General features: G+C 39.7%; 1 protein-coding gene across 4 annotated transcripts in view; it reads right to left on the reverse strand.

Moving 5' to 3' along the window:
• The window catches only part of CLYBL (citramalyl-CoA lyase), a 243212-nt gene that overhangs the window by 2268 nt on the left and 213610 nt on the right, over positions 1–27334 (reverse strand). For 2 of the 4 annotated variants that reach the window (XM_061170772.1, XM_061170769.1), the window contains 5 exons: positions 26982–27075; positions 25497–25664; positions 20812–20936; positions 5582–5701; positions 4442–4562 (listed from right to left, as the gene is read on the reverse strand). In XM_061170772.1, the coding sequence (XP_061026755.1) occupies positions 5606–5701; positions 20812–20936; positions 25497–25664; positions 26982–27075 (483 nt within the window). In that variant the 3' untranslated portion in view covers positions 4442–4562; positions 5582–5605. Of the gene's footprint in view, positions 1–4441; positions 4583–5581; positions 5702–20811; positions 20937–25496; positions 25665–26981; positions 27076–27334 lie in introns of those variants that run through there. The other 2 variants (XM_061170770.1, XM_061170771.1) reach the window with 2 other exon arrangements.

A 27334-nucleotide genomic window follows, 5' to 3' on the forward strand; every position in this document is an offset into this window, starting at 1 on the left:
AACGAATGAATTAAGTGATTCTCTCTAAAAAGTTCCGAGAAATCTTTACTTTTAGCAAAGTTTGGGTTTGTCTTCTGTAAACTCGGGATTATCACTTAAAATATCCTCTGTGGATTTGATAGGAAAATAGGCAAAGTTAGAGTCTTTTGAAGAAACTCCACCAAAAAGCTATCTGAAATGGAATGTTCATTTTTCTCTTGATTCTAAAACCGTGCTTGAATAACGAGGGCAATTCCACTCAATGACTGAAAAGCAAGGGGACCCGGATCCTCCGCAGGTCCCCTGGCCAGGGATCGGCTCCGAGCAGGACAGGCTAAGGGCGCCGGGCTCGGGTCAGGGAAACCAGGACCCGCGAGATGCGCCTGGCGCTGGCAGGTCCCCCAGGGCCTCGTCCCAGAGCCTGGCCGCGGCGCCGACTTCGGAGGAAGACACAGGGGCCGGCCGGTCCCCAGGGCGGGCGCGAGGGCCCCGCGCAGGTGTCGGGCCTGTGCGCGGGGTGTGCGGGGCCTGGGAGACCCGAGAGAGACGTTATTGTTACACTGTAACGAGTCTGATTAACATGCTCCTGACACTTTCTCTTAGTTTCTCGGGCTCCTAGCAACAGCGCACAAAGGCGCGGGATTGTCCTGGGCTCCGCGGGGACACGGGGCAGCCTTTGATCTGCCACCATTACAGCGGGGCTGCGCGACAGGCTCGCAGGCTCCGGGCGGCCCGCGGTCCCGGCCCACTGCGCGCCCCGGCCCCGCCCGCCCGCCCGACGGTCGCAGCTCCGGGAGCGGCCGCCGCGCGGGACCGGGGCCACGGGGCGCACCGGCCGGGCCCCGCCGATCTTCGCGTCGGGGCGCCCCCGACCTCAGCCTTCGGGAAGCACGGGCGCTGGGGACGCGGACTCGGCGTGTCCTGGCCCGGCGGGCCACGTCCTTCCGACGGGGCACGCGGTCCCCGAGATCGCCGGCCCTCCCCGTCTCAAGAAGCAAACAGTAAAACCGAGCGGGTCGCTTACAGCCGAAGAACACAAAAATTAAAAAAAGACAGGCGTGAGCGACAAACAAATCCCAAAAGATTTTGTAAAACATTTTAAAAATTTAAAAAAATCTGCAGGCTTCAGCCCGTTTAGCTGAAACTGGGCTCGATCGGCAGCAAACCACCAAAAGGCGCTAAGGATGATCTCGGTTCCTTCCTACAAATCAGTTTCTTTTCGTCGTTGGCAATTCTTATAGATTCATAAGGAAATATATTGCCAAATAATCGCTGGAATTTAAACAAACTCACCACCACCACCCGTCACAGAACACTAAAAAGCTGCCCGGTCCCACCGCGCAAGCTTTCTGGTACTAAGGTATTTGAAAGTAATTTATTCTCCATTTGTTCGCTCTCTTAACCCCCCATCCCACCCCGATTTAAAATAAAGCGCGGAAAGACAGACCAAGGTTTTAACATTTAAATGTTGAGGTCGGCTGATTACTTTCCCCCTAAGTTGCAATGTGAAAACCTGACGCGGGGGCGGGGGGGGGGAGGGTCTCAGGGCTGGGAGGACAGTGTCCCCCAGCTTTGGACGCAAGCTTTGTGGTTACAGACCGGTTCGGTGACCCTCCACAGCATCAATATGCACAAGATCCTGCTGTTAATCTCAGAACCCGTTTTGTACCATCAACTGCCTTCCAAGTATTATACTAGAGGTAAAAATCAAAATCAAAACGGAAGACATTTAGCTTTCCAAGCTAACCAGAAACCACAGAAGCAGAATGCCCTTCAAATAAAAAAGCACGTATTAACTCTTCTCTTAAGACATCATTAGAAAATTCATCGTCCCTATTGAAGGTCAGTTTCCCGAACTGCCGAAGAACTATTAGGGGCTGGGATGTTCATCATAATATTTTAGGAGAGAAAAGAAAAGAGAAAAAAAAAAACCTACACGGTCTATTCCATTTACGCAGCAAAATATGCCAGGCAACGAGTTACTTTCAAATTCAAATTGGAGGCAGCAAGTCTTCGTTGTTGAAGACACTTTTCCCAGTCAGTCCCTGGAGGAGAGGATGTCAGGGCAGTTAGCGGTTCAATACTTGTAAATCTGAAGGGAACTGCACCCAGATGCCGGGGGACTTCCCAACTTGCGCTCAGGGATAGTGCCTGACTCCGGACTCTGCTGGAGTTCCCCTCGCCGTTTCAATAAAACATGATTGTACTGATATAATCCTCTATACATTAAAATGAAGTTGTCACAGATTGTCATTAAGACCTCAGTAAAACAATGAAGACATTATTGGGAACCCCCCCTCAGGCAAGGTATTAGGGAATAAAACAATCTACACCACTCGGGTCCTATTGAGATTAATGAAAAAATTATGCCAAAAAAATCTCAATTTCATTTTCCCGTGATGGGGCTTTGCATACATACAGTCAGTCTTGCCTTACACCTGATGATTTATTAAACTAATCTGCAGTGATCACCACTGATGTTCTCAACTCAATCTTGTCCTGGCTCATTTTCTAAGTAATTGTTTCTCATTAGTTCTGATAATGTTTTAATAGTGTTACCCATAATTTAGCCCCCAAGAATTAATAACAGGGGGGTAAATATGGTGGAGCAGCTTGCGATGAGCTACACAAAATATAAACAGGTATGGTTTTTAATTAATCAGATTACTGCAAGGTTCTCTTCTTGCAGTCAGTCCATTCCTAGCTGGGAGGAATTCCCCGGGTTGGGCACTGTCACATACCAAGTAGGGTCAGCTCACTCAGCCCTCCCTCCCACCTTCCCTGTATTACCTTCACCCACCCGAGGCACCAAAGAGATGTGGGTGGGAAAAGTGGGGATACCTCTTGTCTCCCAACATCTCCTTGCCTTTGTTCCTCAAGGAATGAGGCATGATGGATCTCTGACTCTGACTAAACCCTCTTCTGGGTCCCTCTTGGAGGGTCTGTGCTCAGAGAGTGGGACCTTGGTCCAGATTTTTGGCTCTAGTGTGTCCCAGTGTCATGATCCTATCATAATTGGGACCCTGGGGTTATGAGGAAGATGATAAATCTGACACTCAGGGAGACTTAAACAACAAGGTGGTTTTGTTGGAACAAAGTGTGGTTTGAGATAAAGGGCGTGGTGACCAGTCCAACAGGGTTGGAAATCTAGGAACCTGTGAGCCCGTTGGTGATGGGGGTGGGGAAGACCTAGTCAGGTCCAGGCTCTCAGGGCCCCCTGGAGACCTTGCTGAGAGGATTGCTCTTCCCGAGGTCCGCATGCCTTCACCCTGGCATCTGGGGTCCCTTAGAGTGGAGGGCTTGGCTCTCAGTGAGCCCCAGGCTCGAGGGGGTCCATCTATAGGGTTTGGGGGCTGCCTGTGTAACAGGGGTGGAGACTAGAGCGTCTCCCTTTCATCCTGTCAAAGCCTGAGGTGGGGTTATCTGGACCAACACATGAGGATGGGCAGGACGGCAGAGTTGAAGTGGGGGCTGCCTGTAGGGAAGTATGAAGAAAGGCTTTTATTATCGTCTTTTGTTTAAGACGGGTCCTGCCTATGCTTCCAACACCCTGAGGGTGTCAAAATGAGAGGAGGCTTCCCTCTGCCTTCTGAGCGGTCCTCCTGTGTTTGTGTGCTAAGCAGTGGGGTCCAGCTGCGTGGGCACCTATGGTCCTGGTTTACCCGGCGGGCACAGCTGCGCAGTGGGTTGCGGGGATGGCTTCTCCTGTAACTGCTGCCCACTGTCACCGTCCGCAGTCCTGAAGCCCAGTTTGGCTGGAGGCCAGTCACCTCCCAAGTTGGCTGAGACACTGTCTTCCTCCTTCCAGCCCCTCCGAGTGAGGACGAGGCAGGCTCCCACCTTTCTTTCCAGCTAACTCTGGAGCAGCACCAGGTGACCAGTGCTCTCGAGGGGTTAGGGGATGCGATGCCCAGGGTAGGCAGGACCCCAGCGCAGCACATCCCATCTCAGTTAAGAGCCGCCTCGTCGGATCCCATGTTTGAGAAATGTTAGTTGGTGTCTCAAAGCATGTGTTTCCCAGAACTGCCCAGCCGGGATCAGGTTCCTTTGCATGCCTGTCGGAACGGCCCTGCACTGGTGGTGGATGTTGTATGACCGTATGTGGGCCTCTCCCACTTTGCTTTGGTTCCATGATGCCTTTCCTTGTATATAACCTTCAGCCCTCCTCCCCTCTTGGGCTTCCTGGAGGAACTGGAAGGGGTAGGGGAAAGTAGACCCCTGGGTGGGGCACATGGCAGGGGCCACATAGGAAATAAACAAAAAGGGTGTAGGAGGAGGTGAAAAATGAAAATAAAAAACAACTGTTTTCTATTTACGAATTTAAATAAACAGAACAGCCTTCCCTGCGGTGTTTGTCTAAGAGTAGCAGCTTTGCTGCTGTGTAGGTCATGAAAAGGTTGGTGTAGAGTTTAAAACTTCCCATTCTGTTAATTTCTTAAAGAACAGTCATCCAGAGTCTCCACACAAAAGCTCATGATTTAATGAGGAGCAGAAACAAAATCTCTGATTGTTGGTGTTTCAAATTTCATTGGCGTCCTCTGGCAAACACAAGTTGATCCTTCGCAGCTTCAATACCCTTTAGCCTTCAATATAAGAGCACATGCTGAATAGGGAAGAATGGCTGGTTGTTATGTTTATTTACCCTTACTACAAGCTGGGTTAACCTCTTCAAAACAGCTTTACTAAGCCCGTTAACCACACCACCCATATGACCTGTAGCAGCATCTCTAATGTGATGCAAATCTCACAGGGGACCATATGCACCAGCTCTGTGGCATTGTGTCTTCTTAGAGGCTACAAGTTTATTGCTGAGGGGGCCCTGTCCCAGCCATACATTTACAGGGGGGAAATGGCCTCAATGGCAAACAGTTAAACAGGGAAATAAAGGGAGAGAATGGATGGTCTTGTGTTTCTGCACATTTATTTTTTAATTGCTGGTAACTGTTGACCCAAAGCATTCACCCAGGATGAGGGCTTTCATAGTGATCACCTAGCAGTCCAAGGATAGGGATATTTCATTTTTTGGGGGGTGGGTGGAGGTTAAAGTTATCAGTTTTGAAGATTTATTTTTAGAAGATATCTATATAAACCAGTATGGTACTTAATCAACTTTTCTATGCCATCTCTGTTGTTTTATCAGATTACTAGTGAAATAAACACCAACCGTTCATTGAGTTATTATTTTTTAAAAGGTTGGCCTTTCTTAAAATTATTTCTGGTGTCGAGTGAACAATGCACAATGTGGGAAACATCTAACATGAGCAGGGTGAAGGGAGTATACGTACTTGGGAAAGATCTGTTTCACTAAAGACCGAACTTCCCCTGGAGCAGCCCATCTCTCCCCACTATTTTATCTCCCTGTGAAATCATAAGTCCGTACTTGTAACACACTCATGAACAATAAAATCATAAGCTTGGAACCAAAAAGAAGAAAGTTCATTTTTAGAGGAATAACTGGCCAGTGAGATAACCAAAAAAAAAAAAAAAAAAAAGTGATTAACATGAACTGTAAATGAAGAAAGGCTCCCATCTGGCATACTAACAAGTTGCCCTGAGTATTATGGCTTGTCTTTAAGGAACCCACTGTATATGTTCAGCCCACCTGATGAGAGCTTCATTTAGCAGATCATTTTTCCTTGATGGATATGGCAAGCCTAACAATGTTCTGGGCCTGCTTCAGTAATGGCATGTCGATCACACTCCCTTGGAAAGTAAAGGCTCCCTGGAAGACAGAGAATACAAACTTCCTGAAAGAATGCTCGGAAATTACAGGCTTCCTTTCTGCACACACTTGTACAACAAGAACATTTTAGATTCCACCTGAATTATACTGACTTTCCTACCCAACTTTTGAGAAAGCCAAAGTAAATTACAGGGGAAAGATTTCTTTTTTCCTCCTAAAGAGGAAAAAGAAAACACTTCAGCATTTTAATGGAGAGGAAAAACATCAGGCACAAGGTATTGGAAACTGCTTATTTAACTCTTGAAATCAAGAAGAAAACAAGGGCGGAAGGAAAATGTAAATACTTCCTTATATACTTTTTGAAATATTTCATAGAACTGTGAAAACAGTAATATGCTCTGGCAACTGATTACTATTTGAATAAATAATTGTATGATCAGGTTAAAGGAAGAATGCTTCCTTCTTCTTGTAACGTAATTGAGGGGTAACACTATCATGTGATGAGAAAATGTAAGGTAGGATTATACTGAGTAAAAAGAGATTCTTCTGTTGGTACACACTTTTGCAGAAAAGGATTACAGTGACAGGGGACATGAATCTGTAACAAAGAAATCATAGGTCTGTTGAATGGTGAGCCTGGAAAGAACCTGAGATCTCCTGATTTATACCCATTTTACAGATTCACTTTTTAAAAACTTCTGCAAATACTCATTGAATGTGTCATGTGATCTCAGTGCTGTTCTAGATGAGGACTCTGATGCCCAGAGTAGTTAAGTGATTCTCCAAGGTCACTTGACTAGGAAAAGTTAGAGCTGGGGCTAGTACTTGGGTCTCAGAACCTCAAGCCTTTAGTGCCTCAGAAAAAGAAGAATTAAATGGACAGAAGCAGTATGAATCTGAAATTAATGTCTGGTTATTCATGTTCTTTTAATCACTTCTTTTTGCTGTTTTCAATTACAGCTCTTCTTAATTCCCCTTCTTTCTACCTGTTGGTAAGGATGCTGGTGTGAGTGGGGAGCAGGTGGTCTTTTGAGACCTGAAGGTGGGTTGGAGCAATTATAATCCTTGATGATGGTCCATTTGTATATATTGCCATCCATTTCTGGATTTTACAAGTACCACCTCTCAACAGTCAATGTTGTCATTATTCAGGACTTCTGGGATGGTCTCCTGGGCTCGCTGGAAACCCTCATCTCTTATAATAACATAGAGTTATACACAGAATGGAGGTTAAAAAAATTGGCAGGGAATCCTTAGCAGTGACTTTGAAATTTGTTTTTTAATCAAGAGAGATTTAAAAGTCATTAGGATTAGAATTCTCACCAGTGCTTAGCCTTCTCAGCCCTAGAATGATAAATCGGATTCATATGAACACCTGTGTTGCCTAAAATCCTATACCGTTAAGTTATTTTCCAATCTGCCCATTTTACTATTTATACTCCCAGATTGGTCTGTGCCTAATTTCATTCAACCTAGAGCTAATTTTGGTTGTCTCTGTGACCATGATGAATTTTATGAATTTGGTTAGAAGTTCTAAGGATATTCTGTGGGTTAGCATGACATGTGAAATCAGGGCATGGGACTCGTGCTGTTTTACAAGGCAAGAGTCTAGTTTTCTTATTGGAGTATATGATGAAGACCAAAGGCCTCCTGGTTATCCGTCCACCAAGTGGATTCTGGTCCTGTAAAACAGCACATGTGTCCTGCTAAAGCTTAAATAATAGGCTAATAATAACAGAGATGAAATTAGCCTAGATGCACATGAAATCAAAATGATGCACAGAGAATCAAGATGACTTGGCTTTGGGTCTATGCCATGTTCCCTGAATCCGCTTTGGATTCCACATGCACATCAAAGATGCAAAATATTTCATGTAGTTTTTCACGACAGGGAAATCATTTCTTTCTTTTATGTGGCAGATTTTGCTTGACTTCCTTTGTTAAGCTTAAGCTGGAAAACAAAAGTTAACATTTTTGTTCTTTGTTTCCTTCATCTCTGCAAATTGAGGATTTTAGTGTTAAGAATCAAGACTTCCTCATATGAATATCCTCCTGCTTTCACATCGACCTAGAATATGGTTGGTTTTTTAACATATGGATCTACATGTGAAATGTGAACAGTCTGTTGGTCAGGATTTGGAAGAATGCAGATTGTCAAAAGCTACCTGGATTTGTGGGGAGGGTTTGAAACATTCCTTAATGTGTGATCATAGATAAGTTTCGGTTTCACAGCTCAGTGAGTTTCTGAGAAACTGGTGTACCATTTTGAAAAGAAGAGGGAACTTCCATCAGCTTGAAGATTCGGAATATAATTTGGTTTAAAATGCCTCTAAGTAGTAACTCATTCATGGTTCAAAGCCTTAACAACCATGACTACAACAATAATAATAGCTATAATTTCTTGAGCAGTTGCTAGCCCCAGGACTGTGCCTGGTCTTTGACATGTTTTATTTCAGGTAACGCTTGTAAAAACACTGTGAGGTAGACACTATGACCCATCCCCATTAACACATTGTTTTTCTTTTTCTTTTCAATTGTAGTAAAAACACATAACATAAATTCACCATCTTAACCATTTTAAAGCATATGAGTCTGTAGTGTTAGATTCACACTATTGCGCAACAGATCTCCAGAACTTTTTCATCTTGCAAAAGTGGAATTCAGTACCATTAGACAACTACTCTCCATTCCCCCTCCTCCATCCCCTGGCAATGAGTATGTATTCATCTGTTTCTATGAGTATATATCCATCCCCATATTATAACTGAGGAAACTGAGGCACAAAGATACTTGTACGAGTCTGCCCTGTAGCTCGCTAAGTATACAACTGGTATAAAACCTAGCTCTATTTGATCCCAAGCGTGCGCTCCAGGCTTATGCCCTGGGCTTGTAGATTGTTCTCTGAGTGGGTTGTCTGGCCGCCTGAATCAGAATCATCTAATGGGGAGGTGGCTTGTTAAAATGCAGATTCTTGGGCTCCATCCTATAAGGTTTCATGCAGAAGGTCCGGGCGTTGGCCAGGAACCCTCTGATGATTCTAATGCACATTGAAGTTTGAGAAGCTCTGTGTTTTAGCTCTCCTGGGTAGAAATGGTTAGGCTGGCTTTTAAATGGGTACAACTCCATCCCTGCTCTCAAGGAGCCTACAGTTTGCAGGAGGAGACACGGAAGAAAAGAAGCAGGTGCCATAAAATGCAACAAGAATTAGAGAAAAAGCCAGTGTTATGAATAGGGAGATCAGAGGCCTGAAAAGGCTGCCCTTCTTACCAATCAGGACCATGTTTGCCATTTCACACTGTTGACTTAGACATGATATTGTGTACCTAGTGCATGTCATGCATTTCCCGCTGGAGTTGTCATGGGGCTCCACCTTCGTGCACAACGGGCTTTTATTCAGCAATTACCTATTGAGTTATTTGTTGTAATAAATCACTAGTCAGCCACTTTGGCACCTCTTACTATACACATGTCTATGGCTTCAGCCTCCTGGAAATGAAGAGCAGTATCACCTTAGCATAGGTGTTATCTGTATAGAAAGGAAAACAATTACTTATTGGGCTGTACTTTTTCTAACATCTGGGTCATTGCCTGGTGGTAAGATAGGCACAGAAATAACATGAACTTTATCAGACCCTGAAGTTCTTCAATGGGGGAGAATCTGACTTACAATTTGATGGCAAAAGGACTGGTGATCATGATGGTGGTGATGACAAGAGTAATCACATCTATGGGAAATATTCATATATTTTACATTTCTGGCACTTAGCACTTGAGAATTTTTTTCTGTAGAGTACTAAAAGAGTACTTTTCTAGCACCCATAAATTGATCTAATTCTTTCCCTACTCATTGTATTTTCAAATAACTTCTTTGGGCATTCAGGGAGTTCTCTATGGCACATTCCCATGATGATGTTGCTCTGTCAGAATTAATGATAATATTTGAGCACAGCTGCTATACGCCTTCTTTGTCAGGGTGACACTTCATTTCTTCCTCTATGATGCTAAGTCTTATGCCCAATGAATTATTTACCTCATTACAGTTCCCAGTGAATTCCTAAAACTTTTAGTCAGTGTTGGCCACTATGGAATTTGTCTTTAGGACCTTGGTTGTGCCCTCTTCTTGCTAAAATCTCTCAGGCCCAGCCCTGACTTCCCATCACATAGCTCTTCCTTACTCCCAAAGTTAATTGCTCCTTTATACCCCTCAAAATGGGGAAAATGATGCTCTCACAGAGACACAAATGGGCACTGTTTCATTCTTTCTTTCCTGTTTTTTAACCTATCACACTTGGAGTCCTTGGACAGGCCCTAGTATGGCCTTGGTCCCCTCACAATTTGGTTAAGGGGTAAGGATTTAAGTTGGTTACCAGGCACCCAAAGCTCAGTGGGGAGGCTGCCTGCCTCCCAGGCTGGCCAGCAGAGGTCTTGCTGAGAGAGTGCTGGGACACCTTCCTAATTGGGACCGTGATGTTATTTTTCTAAAATATCAGATAAGATCATCCATTTGCTTAAACCTTGCTTTGGCTCCCTTTGGACTTACAAAATCAAGTGCAACCTCCTTAGCTGGGGGCCCAGGGCTCCCCACGGTGAGACCAGGCCCTGCCTCTGCTCTCAGCTTAGTCTCCTGCCAGTCTACACACACACACACACACACACATACCTCTGCACCTCTCCCACAGGCTCTGCTCTCTGCTCTGATGGTCCTTTCCCTGTCTGTCCGGCAAACTGCTCCTTATGCTTCAAGACGTCAGAAGATGTCATGTCCGTGAAGCATTTTTAGACTTCCCTGGTTGGGCTCATTTCTCTCCTTCCTTCCCTTACACATCCTCCTGTAACAACATTTGTCACACTCTACTGTAATTATTTGTTTACGTCGCTGTCCTTCTCACTATGTTGGGAAGCCCTTGAGGACAGGGTCTCACATATCTTTGAATCCCCAGAATCCAGCACCCAAAACATGGTTCTGAGTGAAGCTTGTTTCTTTGGTGGGGCCTGAGCTGGGTGACTGAGGGGACAATGACTTGGGAGGACAGAATCACTCTTACCTTTCTGCTCTCCTATATCTGCAAGTGTCTTTCTGTGCCACTTGATCTTTCCCTGGTCTGGTAATACTCCCTGGTCAGTTGGCCAACACTTGCTGAGCCTCCAGTAGGACACAGGGACTGACCTAAACAAATGTGATGTTGGGTTGGGGTCAGGTTAACTCATGCAAATGACTTAACGGTTAAAGTGCAAGCGAGTCTATCTGTAAGTGGTGCTTAAGGAATTAGAAGCTGCAGAGAGAAAGAGCCATCAAAACGGGGTGGTTTGGCCTTGGAGGGGCTTTGGGGAACAGTACTTTATTTATTTATTTAGCTGCGCCGCATAGCGTGTGTGATCTTAGTTCCCCAACCAGGGATTGAACCTGGGCCCTCAGGAGTGAACGTGCGGAGTCCTAACCACTGGACCACCAGGGAATTCCCAAGGAAACAGGTACTTTTAAAGTCAGCTTTAGAAGGTTAGAGATGCCAAATGAAGGTCAAGAGAGGGGCAGGGGAAACAGAGCAGTGTATCCATATGTGCGAGTGGGGTTGGCCTTCTGTGTTCGACAAGAGCCCCCTGTACTTCTGGTCATCAGTGACTCAATAGATGAAGCAAAATGAAGGACCACAGTATGAGTTACTGGATCTGTCTGTTGATGAAGGGGTTTCTCTAGGGCCTGAGGAAAGGGAGCCTAATCTAGCCTCAATGAGAGCAATCTGGAAGAGGGACAACAGACTTTCCTCACGACAAAGCACACAGGACTCAGTCCCTGCTTGATGCAGCCAGACTGGAACCCACAGGGCTCCCTCTGTTCTTGCTCCCTGCCCTGGTGCACCCAAGGGGGCCCTGGACCCTGAGGGGGAGGAAATTGAACCACTTGTTTCCTTTCCTTTATTCTGGGTAATTTTTTCTCTGTTCTAGAGTAGTCTGGGGATCCAACAATCTGATTTACAGATACAAAAACTGCAGTTCAGTTATTAGTTCATCTTTTTAAAGGAACTTATGAGTAGGATAGGACTAGAATCTTGGGTTTTTCACCCCAAATCTCAAACTCTTCCCACTAATCAGTATACCTCAAAGCATGTCTGGTAACCATGGTACATAAGATGATTATAGAAAAAATTAATATCAAAAATTTTTAATATATACTATTTTACATATACTATATTTAAAAAATTTATTTTGATGTGATTTATAAAAAACAAATAGCATATCTAAACTGTTATTTCAGAGATGTTATTACTTAGAATGAGGCTGAAAAAATTAATGATATATAGGTAAGGCCCAGATAAGCAAGTATGTGAAAATGCAATTTTAATAACTGGCTTGGGAACAACTGAAATGCAACGTGCTTCCATCCTGAGTTTTCCACTTGGACGCTTTTACTATAATTATTATGATGGCAGAAATACCAAAGGATATTTTCAGTGAGAAAAAATTCAATAATAAAAATGTGAATGACATTTTAAGTCCTCAAAAAACCCAAAGCATTTGTAAGAAGGATTAAAGGAGGTGACATTTGATCTTTGTGCTTCTGAATATCAGTAACCTTTTGTTTTATGGATAAACCATCTTTTAAAACTGCCATTGAGAGTAAAAGAATACTATTGAGGACTTGGGGACTAGAGAACATGCTTTTCTTTTTTTAACACTTTAAATTGTAGTGATAATTTGATAGGTATTTTAATATTTTGAATTAAAATTCAATAGTTGTTCACTCTATGACCAGAGAATTTACAGATGTTAATATATCTCTACTTGAAATTTCTAAAAGCTCAACTGAAGTCATTCAACATGGGCAATTCACATTGGGCTAATCTGTCCTTACTACTAGCACTGAAATTCTGACAGGTGATATTCCATGGCCTTTGATGGGGTGGCCGTTTAAATGATTCATAAGAATGTAACAGTTGAAATATTTGAAGGGGGTTTGTTTTGTGCCTGAGTGGGGAACATAGTGACAATTCGGGCCTATTGAACTGCTTCAACAGGATCCCTTCAGCCCCTGCCTCAGAGCACAGCCTCCGAGGGGGTGTCGGGTGCTGGGTATCCTGCATCCTGGGCAGCCTGTTGGATTTATTTTCCAAGTTCTGAAAGGTGGAAAAGCCTGGAGAAGCTCCCTCCTTATCCCTCCCATCCCTCCCCCAGTCTTTCCCCTGTGGCTCTCTGGCTTGAAAAAAGAGCACAGAACCCTCCATGGAGAACGGGATGGAGGGTTCTGTATGCCCCACAGTGCAGTTCCAGCTGCCAGGTCAGTGCTGCCTGAGAGGACATGGGGAATCACCTGTCCAAGCGGCCCCTCTGTATTTAATTCTTTTAAATCCATTTAAAAGAATTTAAAAACTTATCAGCCGGAGGAGATAGGAATCAGATGCAGGTGACCAGCAGTTGGGAGCACGGCTATGCCGGAGGCAGTGGTGAAACAGGATAGTTTTCAGCAGACGGTGAGCAGGAAAAGGAAGACTGCTAGCGAAGACAAATGGCCTGACACGTTTATAAAAAGAGGAAATTCTTTGGAACATGGGACCTGAGTGGATGTAAAATGAAGGGACATCATTAACATCTTGCTTTTTAAAAAGGAAGCATGAAATTATTTAGCTTTAGCTCTACACAGGAAATAGAAACACTCATGTGTTGGACATTGGTAAGATTAATTTGGGACTTTACCAATAGTTTTAGGGAGCTGGAGGAGTAAAGAAGAATTAGTAGAAGATTTGGAAGATGAATTTGGCAGGGAAGATGGAGGTGGCTGAACAGTAGGGAGGAGAGCTGAGGTGAATGTTTAGGTCAATTATCTTAATATGTGACCAGTCCTGAGTTGTCTACTTGCCCAGATGGAGGGTCTCAGTGGACCAGAGCATCCTTACTTCACAAACGGATAGGGAGACCAAAGGTGCCTTCTGTTTTTAAAATTCTTCTCAGAACCCACTAAATGTAGGCAACAGGATTTATCTTTTAAAATATTCAGGCAAAATGATCAGACAGGAATAGACAAGTCTTTATTTTAAATATCTTTTGATAAGGAAATCTGGAAAAATCAGGCCAAGTATGCCACATGGAAAGCTACCTACTGAGGTGAAACAATTGGATTTATAAGCATATTGCAATCTAAAGGAGTTTCCACATTTGCTAGCAAGTTAGACGTTGTGCTTAATTTTCTGTTTTTTTAATAGCTTTATTGAGGTATAATTTGCATACCATAAACTTCACCCATTGTTAAGTGTATAATTCATTGACTTTTACTAATTACATAGAGTTCTGCAACTATCACCTCTCAGATTTTTTTTGAAACTAGAAATCTTGGAAAATATTTTATTTTTAATCCTGAGATAAATGTGTAAATACTTGCATTTAATTCAGAATATTTTATGTCAAATTTAAGCTGATATTGCCTATGAGAAAAGCAGAGAATGAGGGCCTTTTTATAGCAGCTTGCAGCTAAGACCAATAATATTAGACTTCTATTTTAAATGCTGTAGCCTTATTCTTTCTTTGGAAAATATATCTAAATGAACTAACATTAACTAGAAGGCACTTTAAACATTTACTAAAATACAACTGATGAACAATAACTGATGAAATAATTGGTGAAAATTTTTCTTTCAACTTTTCTAGAAGGGAAAAAAGGTCAGTATCATATATATTGTTAAAAAGTAAAACGAATAATTTCTTTTTAGCACTGTCAGAAATTTAGAAACCAGTTAGCTAAATAGTATTTACTAAATGTATATCGTGTACCTATTTCCATCCAAGATGCTGCAGGGAGATCTGTGATAGAAAGAATTCTTTACTCTCTGGGGTAGTGGTGAGAAATTCCCCCACTTTTTTTTTTTCATTGAGGTCCACTAACCTAAAATGGAAAAAAAAGAGAATTCTAGAAACTCTTGATTTATATTTCTTAGTAAAGTAAAAGTTCCATTTGGCTGCTTTTAATATAAAAAGAATTACAAAATTCTTTAATAAGTACCACAAAATATTAAAAGAATGCTCTGAACTTCTCTATTATAATCAGCTGAAGGAGAGAAGGCACGGGGTAGTGGCGGGGTGTGGAGGTGATGTGGTGAGAAAGGAAGAGAGATATAAGGAAAAAGAGGAAACAAAAAAGAATCCATGGAAAGAGGAACGGGGAAGGAACAGGAAGGACATATACAGAAACACACATGCAGACCCACACATCCTAAGAGGGAGAAATGCCGTAAGAGGAGAAGAGAGAGAAAGATGTCCAAGGAGTAAAACCGTCCTTTCATGGCCCTTATTTGGCTCTTGCTATTAAAGGCACTGAAAGGCATGGTGTGTTTTTGCAACCACAGGTGTAACTGAGAACAGGACTTTGGGAACTTGTCCTTTGAGTGAGATGAAACTGAGCTCAGGGCCAGATGTGGCCTCTTTGCCAAAGGCCCCCGGTCTTGCTCTGAGAGTTTCCAACCTACCTTAGGAGATTGAATGACTAATAAAACAGAATGAGGTTTGCAGTGATCAGAGCCAAGAAGTCTTTCTGGGGCAGGGCAGTGGACAAGCGCAGGGTTCAGAACTGAGAAGGAGGGAGCGATGTGGGGAATAATAGCTAGGAAGGTTGGGAAGGTACAGGGATACTCTCTGCTCTTTCCTTCCTCATCAGTTTCTGCTCATGCAAAAAAAAAAAAAAAAAAAAGTGCATGACTAAGAAAAAGATTCTAATCTGAACTAATGAAATTCACATTTTGTTTGTGACTGAATACTTTTAAAGCTCTATCTAGTTTTGGTCATTAGCGTGCAGATTCATTGTGACCGAATTGAAACCAGATTTAAGCTATGTTCTTATCTTTATTTACAAAGTGAGCCCCAAATTCCGGTCAGGTCTCTATCACCACCTTGGCTGTAAGTGACCTTGGGTAACTTCCAAACCCAAGTTGGGTCTCAGTGTATTTTATAAGTTGTAAACCGAAGGGATTTAACTAGAATATTTCTGAGATTTCATCTAACAGAATTGCATTTTTTAAAATTGAAATTGAGCAAGAAAAAAATCCTGAAACATATAAACCAGAATACAAGTATTCTGATTAAAATATCCTTCAGAATGTGTTATAAATTAAGGATGAAACAAACAACTTTAAAAATTATCAGATTTAACCTACATACAAAATCTCTTATCCTCTAATACTAAATCAGCCACTTGCCACTAAGCCTATGTGAAATAGGATATGATCAGCAGTAAAACTGTACTGCCTTGCTTTAAATGTTTAGAAATCTGCAATTTGTTGTTAATCAAATCAACCTTAAAGTCACCATTGGCAGACTCTCAACTTTTCTAAGAACTTGACTTTTTAAAGTCAAAATTATGGGATATAGTTCTAAAGATTTTCAATGAACAAGGAAATAAATGGAGAAATGCAATAACTAAGCATCTCAAAAGTAGAGTGATGTCCCTTCCTCTTTTATTTTCACTGGCAATCACTCAGTTCTGATTTTAGTATTTCTGCTTACAAATAAAGGGGGCAAGGCTGTAGGCAGTGGGATGCATGAGTGTGGGAGGGCACACTGTTGTCTATTAGTGGAATCAACCCCTTCCTTTGACAAAGACAACAACCAAATCTTTGGATGGTTTATTTGATCTGCGTGAAAGAGCGGCAGTGGGATTTCTGGCACTTGAATAAGCGGAAACAATATTTTTGGCTAGAGAGACTTCTGAGTTCTCTCAGGGAGCCTTCTAGAAGGCCATCTGGACCAAACAGTATTTCTTTTGTAAAGCCCTGCATTTGGAAACACAAACGAAAGGTGTCTGAGCCGTAATCAGATACCTATGAAAATAATTTGCTTTCAATATTGGGGAGGGGGAATTATTCTTTGTAATTTTCTAGACGAAAAGACTTACATGAGGGAAAAAAACCTCTTTCTTTTTTCTTTCTTCATTAAGATATAAGTTCCCAATTTATATTCCTATAGGGGATTTGCTCATTAATGTAAACATATTAATCTGCATTATTGCTCTCTCTTGAGTGAAGTTAGGATGTTTCAGTTATGTGTGTTGTTTATAGTTGTTATGTCAGCTAGTGACCTTATTTTTGACCTTTATAATTACTAGTGGAACCTAGATTTTAAAGGCGGACACTTTCCCTTCCTCGGTTTTTAGCCAGCTTGCGAAGCTATAACGAACAAAAAATATTGAAAAATTTAAACAAAATCCTTCCAAAACCAAATAAAGCATTTACAGATTTACTATGAATAGAGTGCTCAGAATACTGAAAATGAAGCAAAGCTATGTTGGTAGCCAGACACTGCAGAATTATGAATATTCTAGCAAAGTACCTTTAAAGATCGATCTCATGTAATACATGTTGCTATTCTTAATACCTTTTGCTATTTTTTCATATTTTTCTGTTAGAGCCTCTATTTGAAAAGAAATGGTAAATTCTAAATGTAGGATTTCCTGGGATTATCAATCGTTTTAAAAAAGCAACCGACTATTTCCTTTAGCTGTCATTTTTGCCTAAGAAATGATGAATTTAGCACTGAGTTTATAATATAGATGTGAAAAAATACTCAGTAGCATACATATATGAATGTATATATATATATATATAATATAAATATGTATATGTATTTATTTATATACAAATTACAGTTTTATTGATATCAACTAATATTAACTAATTATTTGCTTGGGATGATTTCATTTCAATTATCTAATTTCATACTAGATACAGTTCTTATTTGATAACAAAAGAAGTGTTAAAATCATACTTTAAAATAAACAATACTAAATTCAGTTCTGAATGGAGAATTTTCAAATATTGGAATCATTGTTATTACGAAAAAATGACATCAAAAATGAAATTAACTTTTAAGAAAATACTTTACAAATTTAAAACAAATCACATGGCAGTGATTTATCCTGGCTAAAATATTTCACCAAATAATTTGAGACTAAAATAGTTAATGACATGCAGGTTGTATCTCAAATTATATTTTTCTGGAAGGATGAAAGAAAGAATCAAGTGTGATTAATAGTGTGGATATATACCTCACAACTGGTGTCAGCTGAAGTAGAAATATTTTAGCTTATGGGAATTAAAATAGGAGCATAGAGTATGTGGAATGTTTAAACTTTTTCCGACAGATTTTAATGAGTCCCTAATATCAATCTATAGCCCTAATTCTTATGATGGGGACTGTCATGCCAGACAAAATTTTTTAGCCTGAAAATAAATGTCTTTAGTTTCTTGAAACAAAGCAGTCACAAGTATCATTACCTGCCAAACAGAGACAGATTATATGAGCAGATTGTTATTTTTTATTATTTTTTAATGTAAAGTATTTTTTAGCCAACATTAGACTAAGGGCATCAAACTTTATTTCCTTAGAACTTTTAATTAATATAGAACAAAATAAATTCCCGTGATACTAAAGACTAAACCCCAATAATTTATCTACTTGTGATCTAAGTATTCTCATGAAGTTTGTTATTTTGAATAATAATATTATTATCACTACAGAAAATACAAATGACCCAGCACTAACTGTGAACTTCAGCTATACCTTTATCTTAGGGCAGAATATAATTTAAGACGGGAGCAGGAAGTAGAGAAAAGCAATGATACATAATTTTGCCTTCTTGGGTCATTTCTACTTGAAAGCATTACTTGAATGAAATTTTCATCACAGGGCGAAAAAAGGTCTTTTAGAAATTTATAAGTATCTCACTAGGACACAAACCATCAGTTTCCCATCATTGAGAGAGTCACCTGTGCTTTGGACAAAGTATCCGAGGGTTTATGTTTTCATCAGTGAGTCACATTTGAAATAAAACAGATTAGATGTTTGTTGGAAGCAATATTTTATACAACTGAGCGACCTATTTATACTAAATCTTTACAAACAGAACCTACATTATTTAAACCCCAAGACCCCTCAAGACCCAGAGTCACCTACCTGCAGACCCAATTTTTGTGACCAGCCAATTTATAGGCAAGGTGAAAGAAACATGCGGACTGGATAAAATAACCATATGTCCCCACTGGAAGCCCCATTACTTGAATCATTTAAACCTTGCTGGACAAAGCACCAGGAGAATTTGCTGTAGGAAACAAACCTACACGAATGGGGCAGGGAAGAAATGACCTAATAGTGAGTCTCCCTTCTGCTCTAATTTCTATGGTTCTGTGTTAAGAAAAGCTATTCTACCACACTGTTGTGAAAGCATATGTCCCAACAAGAGGGTATTTCTTATTTAAAAAAAAAAAAACACAGTTCAGAATTTAACATCTAAGTTGCCATCATCAAAAGGCAAGGACACTTTAGGGGAATTTTCCCTGGGAATAGCACTTTCAAGATACAATGGAAAAGTGTTTTTCCCTCATTCAAGAACTTAAATGCTGGTAAAAGAGTGTGTTTCTAGTTTGAATTTTCTTTGCTGACTACTGAAACTTAGGTAACTTCTTTCACACCTCTAGCTGCTTATAATGCCAGTGGCGCCCTTTGATTTTATCCAATGTGAAACCCAGTGTAGACAGCTCAAGAAGGCAGTGTTGGCCCAGACTGGAACTCTACTTGGTCTGCCGTTTTGATGGTCCCCATCCTGCCTCAGTTTACTTCAGTAGGAAGTATGTATCAGGTACATATCCTTAGCTGGCATAAGGCACACACAGAGGTACAGAACATTTAGTGAGTGTGTGCACAGGCAAGCATGCAGGAGAGGGGAGTGGATGGAATTATTTGCATGTATAAATGTAAAAGTATGTGGCTCTTCTCTCTAGATAAGTATCTATATTTATTCATGGAGGATCTGGATTTTGGGATCAAGATATAGAAATGGACATAAAACATAATGTCAACTGAAAAAATCTTTTTACCCACTGCAATATGTTTTTTTTGATGGTCACTACTGATTTGAAATGAAAGGTTGCTGTTTATCCTGAAACTGGTATAGTCCAAACGGGATGTCTCCAGTGTCATATATTCCGTCTTTTGATTTTAAGTGCAAGTTTGTGCAAAGATGAGCCTGAAAGTGTGTGAGGGTGAGCATGTGAGCATGGCTGGAGCTGAAGGCAGGTAATGAGAGGGAGGGAGTGACCCACTTAATATTGTTACCTACTTTCGAAAGCCCTGGGATTTTTAGGTGTTTTTACTGCCAGTGAAAAGTGTAAGCCACACTTCTCATACTGATGTCACCGGTTCACCACTGAAAACCAATTTTGTTCTTTTTTTTTTGTAGGGGGTACTGTTTAACATTTAGAACCTTCATAATGTTTCAACATTCTTTCTCCCCTAAGTACTTTTGCATTACAGGCATCAAAACTTCACTCCTTATGTAAGTAACAAGGCCAGGTTTAGATACAACCTCTAGGATGGATTTATAAATGCAACTTTCCCCCCATCCTCTTAAAAAGAGGCAAACGGTATTATTGCAAATAACCTTTAAGATAATTAACTGACAATGCTGCAACTAGCATAAAATCTTCCTTCAGGCGACACCTAATTTAAGTGTTACTGGCACAAAGTGGAGACAGATTGTGCATCACCACTGCAATATTTACATAGCAGAAACCCACAGAGCAGGAAACGCGAGGCTCAATGATGCACTAAATTAGGAACAACCATACTCCAGTGTTAATTTGCTTTCCATTCTATCCAAATCTCAGGTCCAGAAATTGGTACTAACACATATACAACCTCCCACTCTTAAATGACTAAACCGGAGGAGATTTTTGTACTTTTTTCCCCCCAAATTAAAATAACTTGAAATTTATTTCTTCTCTCCACAAGAACCATTTGATCAAACTGTGTTTATTTCATTACAACTTGCTCTCATTCTGATCTAAAATTATTTTCATATGAATGCTGCATCGGGTCTGTAGAGTAAAACTAAACAGACTTCTATTTTCTCAAAGGCTGCCAATATAGTTTATGAAAAGAATAAAATGAGAAACTTGAGATCCAGTGAGTGAAATATTTAGGAACGTGGAAGGGCAAATTTACCTTAAGTGAATTTCTCAGTGATAAATGTTGTCCCCCCTAAGCCCACACATATCCTCCTCCTCAAAATACAAGTTTTTAAAAACCACTCAAACAATGTATATTTTTTCATTCTTCCCCACAGTATTTTAAACGCCAGTTTCACCAATGTTTCAAGGCATTAACAAAACATTTACCTTTCCTAATTGTTGATGTTCTTTAAAGGCAGCAATCAGTTCTTCAGCCCACTTAATTTTTTCAGGGGAAGGAGAAAACTGCTCCTGGACCACTGCAATTTGGTTAGGGTGTATCACCTGCTTACCTACACAAAGATTAATAACACCGGAAACACAAAACAACAAACAGATGTTCAAACAAAATGTCTCAACCACGCCAGTCTCCTGAATGCCTTACAGTCTGTATGTAAAATAACTAATTACTTTTAGAACTTTTTAAAAAGAAAATAACACAATCAGGCAGGCTTTTCCAGAATACCACATAAGAACAAATACAACAATGGGAGTAATTGTGTTTCCGATCCTATAGAAATGCCACCTTAGAGCAGATAATCTCTCATTTTTAGTTACAGGTGGATTGACCAGGCAGCTCGTTGAATAACTGCTTTGGCTGGAACTTTAAAAGGATAATGTCTGCAAATTAAAGTGATTATTTTGAGTTAAAGTAGAAAAAAATTACATGTTAATTCTTTCCAATTCTGCAAGTTGTCTTTTGCTTATTCTGTACCATTATCCCATCTTCCATGATTTCTTTTAAAAGTGATCTGTTGGTTTTCATAAAGCTTACAGAAGCAGACATTACAACTATATTAATATCAATAGTGTCTTACAATAATACATTCAATTTTCTTTCTTTTAGATGAATTTAGTGTATCCCTTCTAACCACTAACAGAAAATTGGATTTCAATGAAAAAAATTTTATTCAGTATAGTAAAACAGAAGGCAGATTTGAACATTGTGATCTCTAGATTACTCCATTTAAAAATGTTTAAATAAAAAATTACATAAAGTTTCTCTAACCAAAAAAAAAAACCCCTCAGATTTTCCCTTTTTGCTTATGGAATGAAGATTGGATATTTCTCCTTTATACAGATGCTTAGACACCCCAGAAGAAATCTTATTTCTGTGGTAACGGTTTTAAAAAAGCTTTAAAAAGGAATCTTAAATTAAAACATTATACAAAGATAAGAGTCACAGGATTCTATGAAATCATGTAGTCATTAAAAAAACAATTTAAAAATCAGGGAAGAGTGGAATCTAATCAGGTCATTGACAAAATGCAACATAATTTAATGTTATAATAATGATGAGATTATATTTTATTATATGATAAAATTATAGACATATTTGGTTTTTTAAAAATGAATGTACACTTAATGATAATTTACTCTGCTAAGTATATTTGTTGGCATATCAATTTGCTTTGCTTTTGAAATAGCAGCTTTAACATATAGCCAGTACAAATTATATCCGTGATGTTTTATAAAAGGTCCATTCCTGTTACTGTCATTATTCTGTCAAATAGAAAAACGAACAATGTTTCTAAAAAAATTTTAGTATTTCATGAAAAAGAGTTTAAGTAAATAAATATAACAATATCTTTTCTTTACAGTAGCATAATTAAAACATCCTCATGTTGCTATTTCATTATCTGTCAGCATACTAATAAAACATTAAAATCCTATATAAATAAAGATGCTTTAAATTATTTGAGGAATAATTTCTGGGAACAAATAACATCAATTATGACAAATGAGACTTTTTTTCAATAGTAGATATTGAAATTACATTTAAGTAATCTAACAGTTGTTACAATATTATTAATAAAGGATGTCAGTTCTGGTAGTCATTTTGTACTAATTGTTAGTCCTGAATTTTATAATTTATGTACATAATTTACACTGATGTGTAAAAAGCCAGATTTCATGGGAACTTCTTGGTACAGACACTATAAATTGAGAAGCAAAACATAAACTATTTACAATGCTGTGAAACTAATGATGCCTTTTAAGTAGCCATATTTTGGTACTGAGGCTAATTTTAAGATATGTGTTAGGTTTTAGAAATTTATGAACCTCCATATGTGAAGTTATCTTTCGTCAAGTCTTATATATCCCAACAACTGAACATCAGACTTTAATGCCATGTGGGAGCAAAGCAAATATTTTATACAGAAGAGTTGTTATTGACAAGTTACTGAGAGGGTGCAAAATTGGAAGACATTAAAATTTATGACCATGAAATCCTTTTTACAGTACCACTTGATATATCGTGCTTTAAATCAATACCTGTCAAGTCTTTTAGGTAACTGTATGATGGTGTCATTTTTGTCTTCTACAAAAGACTGCAAAAAAGAAGGAAACCTATAGTGCTTCATATTTATAATCTTTCTTCTCAGCATGTAGTACTGGAATAACTGTGATGACTAAGTCGGCTGTTAAAGCTTTATTCCAAGATTTATTTTTGGTTTCTTTTTATAAAAATAATTCCTAAAGTTAATAGTCATTTATACAGCCAATGCATTGATTTAAAATCAATTCACATGGATTGCGGCCCCATGAAACAATGATTACAGAAAAGAAACTGTAACCAGCTGTTTGTTACATGGCTAAGTTGCAAAAAAACTACAACTCATTAAAAAATATCTAATTTTAAAAAGTCGAGAAAATCCTTATTAGTACAGATCCTTATCAGTGTTATGGATAACATAATACTTTATTGAATTTTAAAACTTTCAACCACTTGCTTCAGATAGGGTGTGTAGCTCTCCTTTTTTCTTCCCCTCCTTCCTTCCTTCCCCTTTCTTTCCTTCCTTCTTTCCTTCCTTTTCTCCCTTCTTGTGCAAAGCCCAAAGTATGGCAATTAAATGACAAATAATTAGGACAAGCAGATCGTGAGTGGTCTAAAATACTCATTAAAGTATTTATTGTTTAAAAATACTACAAATAATCTCCTATCTTATTATCAGACTAATTACCTTTTCTTGGTGTATAGAAATATAATTGGGACAATAAAGACCTTCTTTCTAAAAATTGCAAAATGGCTCTGAAGTTTAGCTTCCTACTTTACTGACTTGTTCACTTGAATATATAATGGGCACTGTACCCTCCGTGCCTCCTCATTCTCTCCCCTCTCCCTCCCACTTCCATTTTTTTTTGTGATTTAATACTCCCTGTTGTTGAGAAACAACAGTGCCAAGTCCGTAAGCTCCTCATGCTGAGTTGGGCACAGTCTAGAAATTTAAATCTGATTTGCAATAACTTGGCTTCTGCGATTGAATTAGGGACCAATTTAATTCAGTCCTGTCTCTTGGAGAAACTCTCAAACTCCCTTATAAGTTCTGGAGCAAACATTTACCCCAGAGGAAGCAGGGGACACCCAGGTTATCCCGAGTGATGGTGAGAGAGGCCCCCATCAATTTAGTGTTTTCTATTTTTTATTGTATTAGTGCCCATTTCAGAGCAACATCTGGCTGCTTGGCAGCCAAAGCCACATATTTTAGACCAACAACATCGGGGTCTATTAGATAGATTTCATGGAGTTTTTCTCCAACTTTTCCATTTGGGCCACATCCTAACAGGTCGTTGGAAAGAGGCAGGTGTCACAGGCACAGAGACAAGGACGACGCCAGGGATTCAGTGGAGGAACTCTTTCTTTCTCAGTCACTATTAAATGTAGGAAGGATTCATTTATTAATAGTTCAGATGATTGAGAAATATTTCTCTATAATAGACACTTATTTATTTATTTAACAAATTGAGGGAATCACATTTTAACTCTTTATGTTAAAAACACAAACACAAAGGTCAGAGCTTTACTTAATTCTACTATTAACACTAAAATGGTTTCTACAGTCTTTCAATTTTACTTTGGGTTAAATTAACATCCACGAAGGTATCTTTAACATTGAAGGTCACTTTATGAAATGTTTCTTTCATTGACCTCTAAATGAACACATTTCAAAAATATTTACAAAAGGAATAGCATGGATGCTTGTCTCTTTTCCTTATTTTCTGGGTGCATCTCTGATCAGGATATCCTTAGAACTTGCAGCAGGAGAACAAATAAGAATAAAAGAGCTTATGGTGTTTTTTACCCATGGTTGTGTACATGTGTGTGTGTGTGTGTGTGCAACTGCTGACATGTGTTTGTGTATAGAATCCTACTGTGGTTTTTCAAAAAATAGATTTCTGTTGCAAAAATACAATTTTCGGCTGCTCCCTGGGCTCCTGGGTATCTGAGTGATTGGGCACACCAATCAACAGATATCTGCCTGTTCTCCAGGACAGGATTTCGAGGACCCGCTGATCTTAGTGCCAGCCAATGCCCATAGGTGTCACCAGGTGCACAGACACTTACTGGGAGGTGGGAGAGTAAGGAGGGGCTTGAAGTGCCAGAAGAATAAAAAGCTAGTTATGAGTTTAAAAAAAAAAAAAAAGAAGATACCACTAAATTTTTTTCAGAAATAAATTAATATTTTGAATATTTGAGGAAATTTTTTTCTCCCCATCAACTCAAATTCTTATGGCAGTTCCCTCAAAAACACTTCTAAAATGGCCTCATCCCTCCCCTCGTGTCAGCAAAAACTGCAACAAAATACTTAAGAGGACAGAAAAAACTGGTAAGTAATATTAGGAGAAACTAAAACGAGTGCTTTGTTTTTTGACTTGTGGAGCCAAAGACAAACATGACAATTGTTTGGCAGGTTCTGGTCCTGGATAACTTTTTCATGTTTCAAATAGTGGAATAAGTATATGAGACACCTGGCTACATTAGAAACACCAGTTCTTGGTTAAATTTCTGTTTTTCTGGAATGTTTGCTTAATCTAGATACTGCTTTCTAAGATATTATCAAGAATCATACCAGTAAATCCCATTGCAGCTCCTTCTCTCGACTGCTTGAGAAGCCCCTCTCCATCCTGGAAGTCGATGTACACCAGGTCTATGGCCTGCAGACCGAAGGCCTTTGCTACAACAATAATCTTTTGTCGGGCGTAGAGAATATCTTGGGTCTCCTTACTACTTGTTGCACCTGAAAACAGAATGTTGACCGAGAAAGGAGATGTTAACTTTGGAAACTGGACCTAGATATCTATTATAAAAACGCCGTTTGTAAAGACATCTCTGTTTTCCTGGGGATTTCTCCCTAGCGAAATGATGATTCAAATATAAATGAAGAGAGGGCTATGTGGAGGCAGAGTTAAATCTCACATGTATCTCTTTATATTGCAAGGCATCTTTTCGTGTAATTACTTGCACGTGCATTAAGAAGAGCCCCCTTCCCTATCTCAGGAGCTAGACACAAATGACTTGATAGGTCACGAAGGACTCCTGGTGTATTTTTTCCTTCTTGCCATTGCTCAGAAAGTGTCAGTCCAAAGATAGCACCATAAAAGGTAGCCAAACAGCTGTGCGTGGAAATAGTTAACTTCCGTCACTGAGCACAGAATTCGTGTGCTGTGGTTGTAATGCCATGTCATAACAGGTTCTGAGCCAAATACTGCAGCTTCAGGGTGTGGATGGAGAACTTGGGGAAACGAAAGGACACTCATTTTGAGGGAGGCAGAAAGTGTCCACTGAGCTGTTGGATACACAAAAGTCTCCTGGAAAGACTGGTTCCTCTTTTTCCCCCAGGAGGGGGTAACTGTCACTGTTTATATTTGGACCATATCACTGCTCAGGGAAAGCTCTTGTATTCAGGTCACTGGGAGTGGTGTTCTGAAAACACTCTGTGGCCTTGGCCTCTTTTCTAGATGCACTCACAGCCTCTAGTTAGTTATACATGCACCCAGACCAAAGACATAGTGCCCAAGGGATGGGGAAGATCAGTGAAAACAAGCATACTATCTCAATAAATATTTCATAATAAAGGGGTTCTGAAATATATTTTAGGGGGAATTTAAGACCTATTTTAAATTTTTACATACTTCATTTAATGTAGAAAATGATTCATCAAAGCAATGTGAAACTGCCTTAAATTTGTTTTAGAAGCCTAGACAGCCGTCAGACTGATGGGAAAACAACACATTTAAGCAACAGAGAGGCTGTTCACATAATGTAGTTATTATAAACACAGTAGACGTCATATATGCCTGAACATGTCTGAGGCTACGACAGGCTTTTTATTAGTTATTTTATAAATGAATGGAAGTGATGATGTAGTGTTCTGGAAGAAGGACAGCTATGAGGTGCCCTAAATTATCAGGAAGTATTGCCCATTCAGCTGAAAAACCATTGTCATGGTTGGCAAATATATATTGTCATGTAAATGCCCATTCTTGAAGGAGCAAAGAAAAAACATATACACATATGCACAGAGAGAATGAGAAGAGAAACATGTCTTTGACACCTATGCTGGCTCGAAAGTCTTCTCCTCCAAAAACGACTGCATCTAGAAAAAGACCCACTTGAGGCCCGTTCTTTAGTGCTTCTTCACACACTGCCTGTAAAAGAGCAGAACAGAACCAGAGCTCACAGAAATGCACCCATTAGAGAGAAGCAGCATGGTATATTTCAGTAACAGAAAGGTCCACCTCTTAACACAGTTTAGCTGAAAGCAGTCCTGAAAATGCAGCCCCAATTCACCCCTTTCAAAAGGTATTTAATATTGTCCAAAGTAAGTATGTTGCATATATTTGCTTTGCTTAATGGATTATATTAATATAGTTAGTATATATTAATACAGTTATAATGTTCAAGTTT

This window comes from Eubalaena glacialis, chromosome 16 (genome assembly GCF_028564815.1).
Source record: "Eubalaena glacialis isolate mEubGla1 chromosome 16, mEubGla1.1.hap2.+ XY, whole genome shotgun sequence".
Lineage (NCBI taxonomy): Eukaryota > Metazoa > Chordata > Mammalia > Artiodactyla > Balaenidae > Eubalaena > Eubalaena glacialis.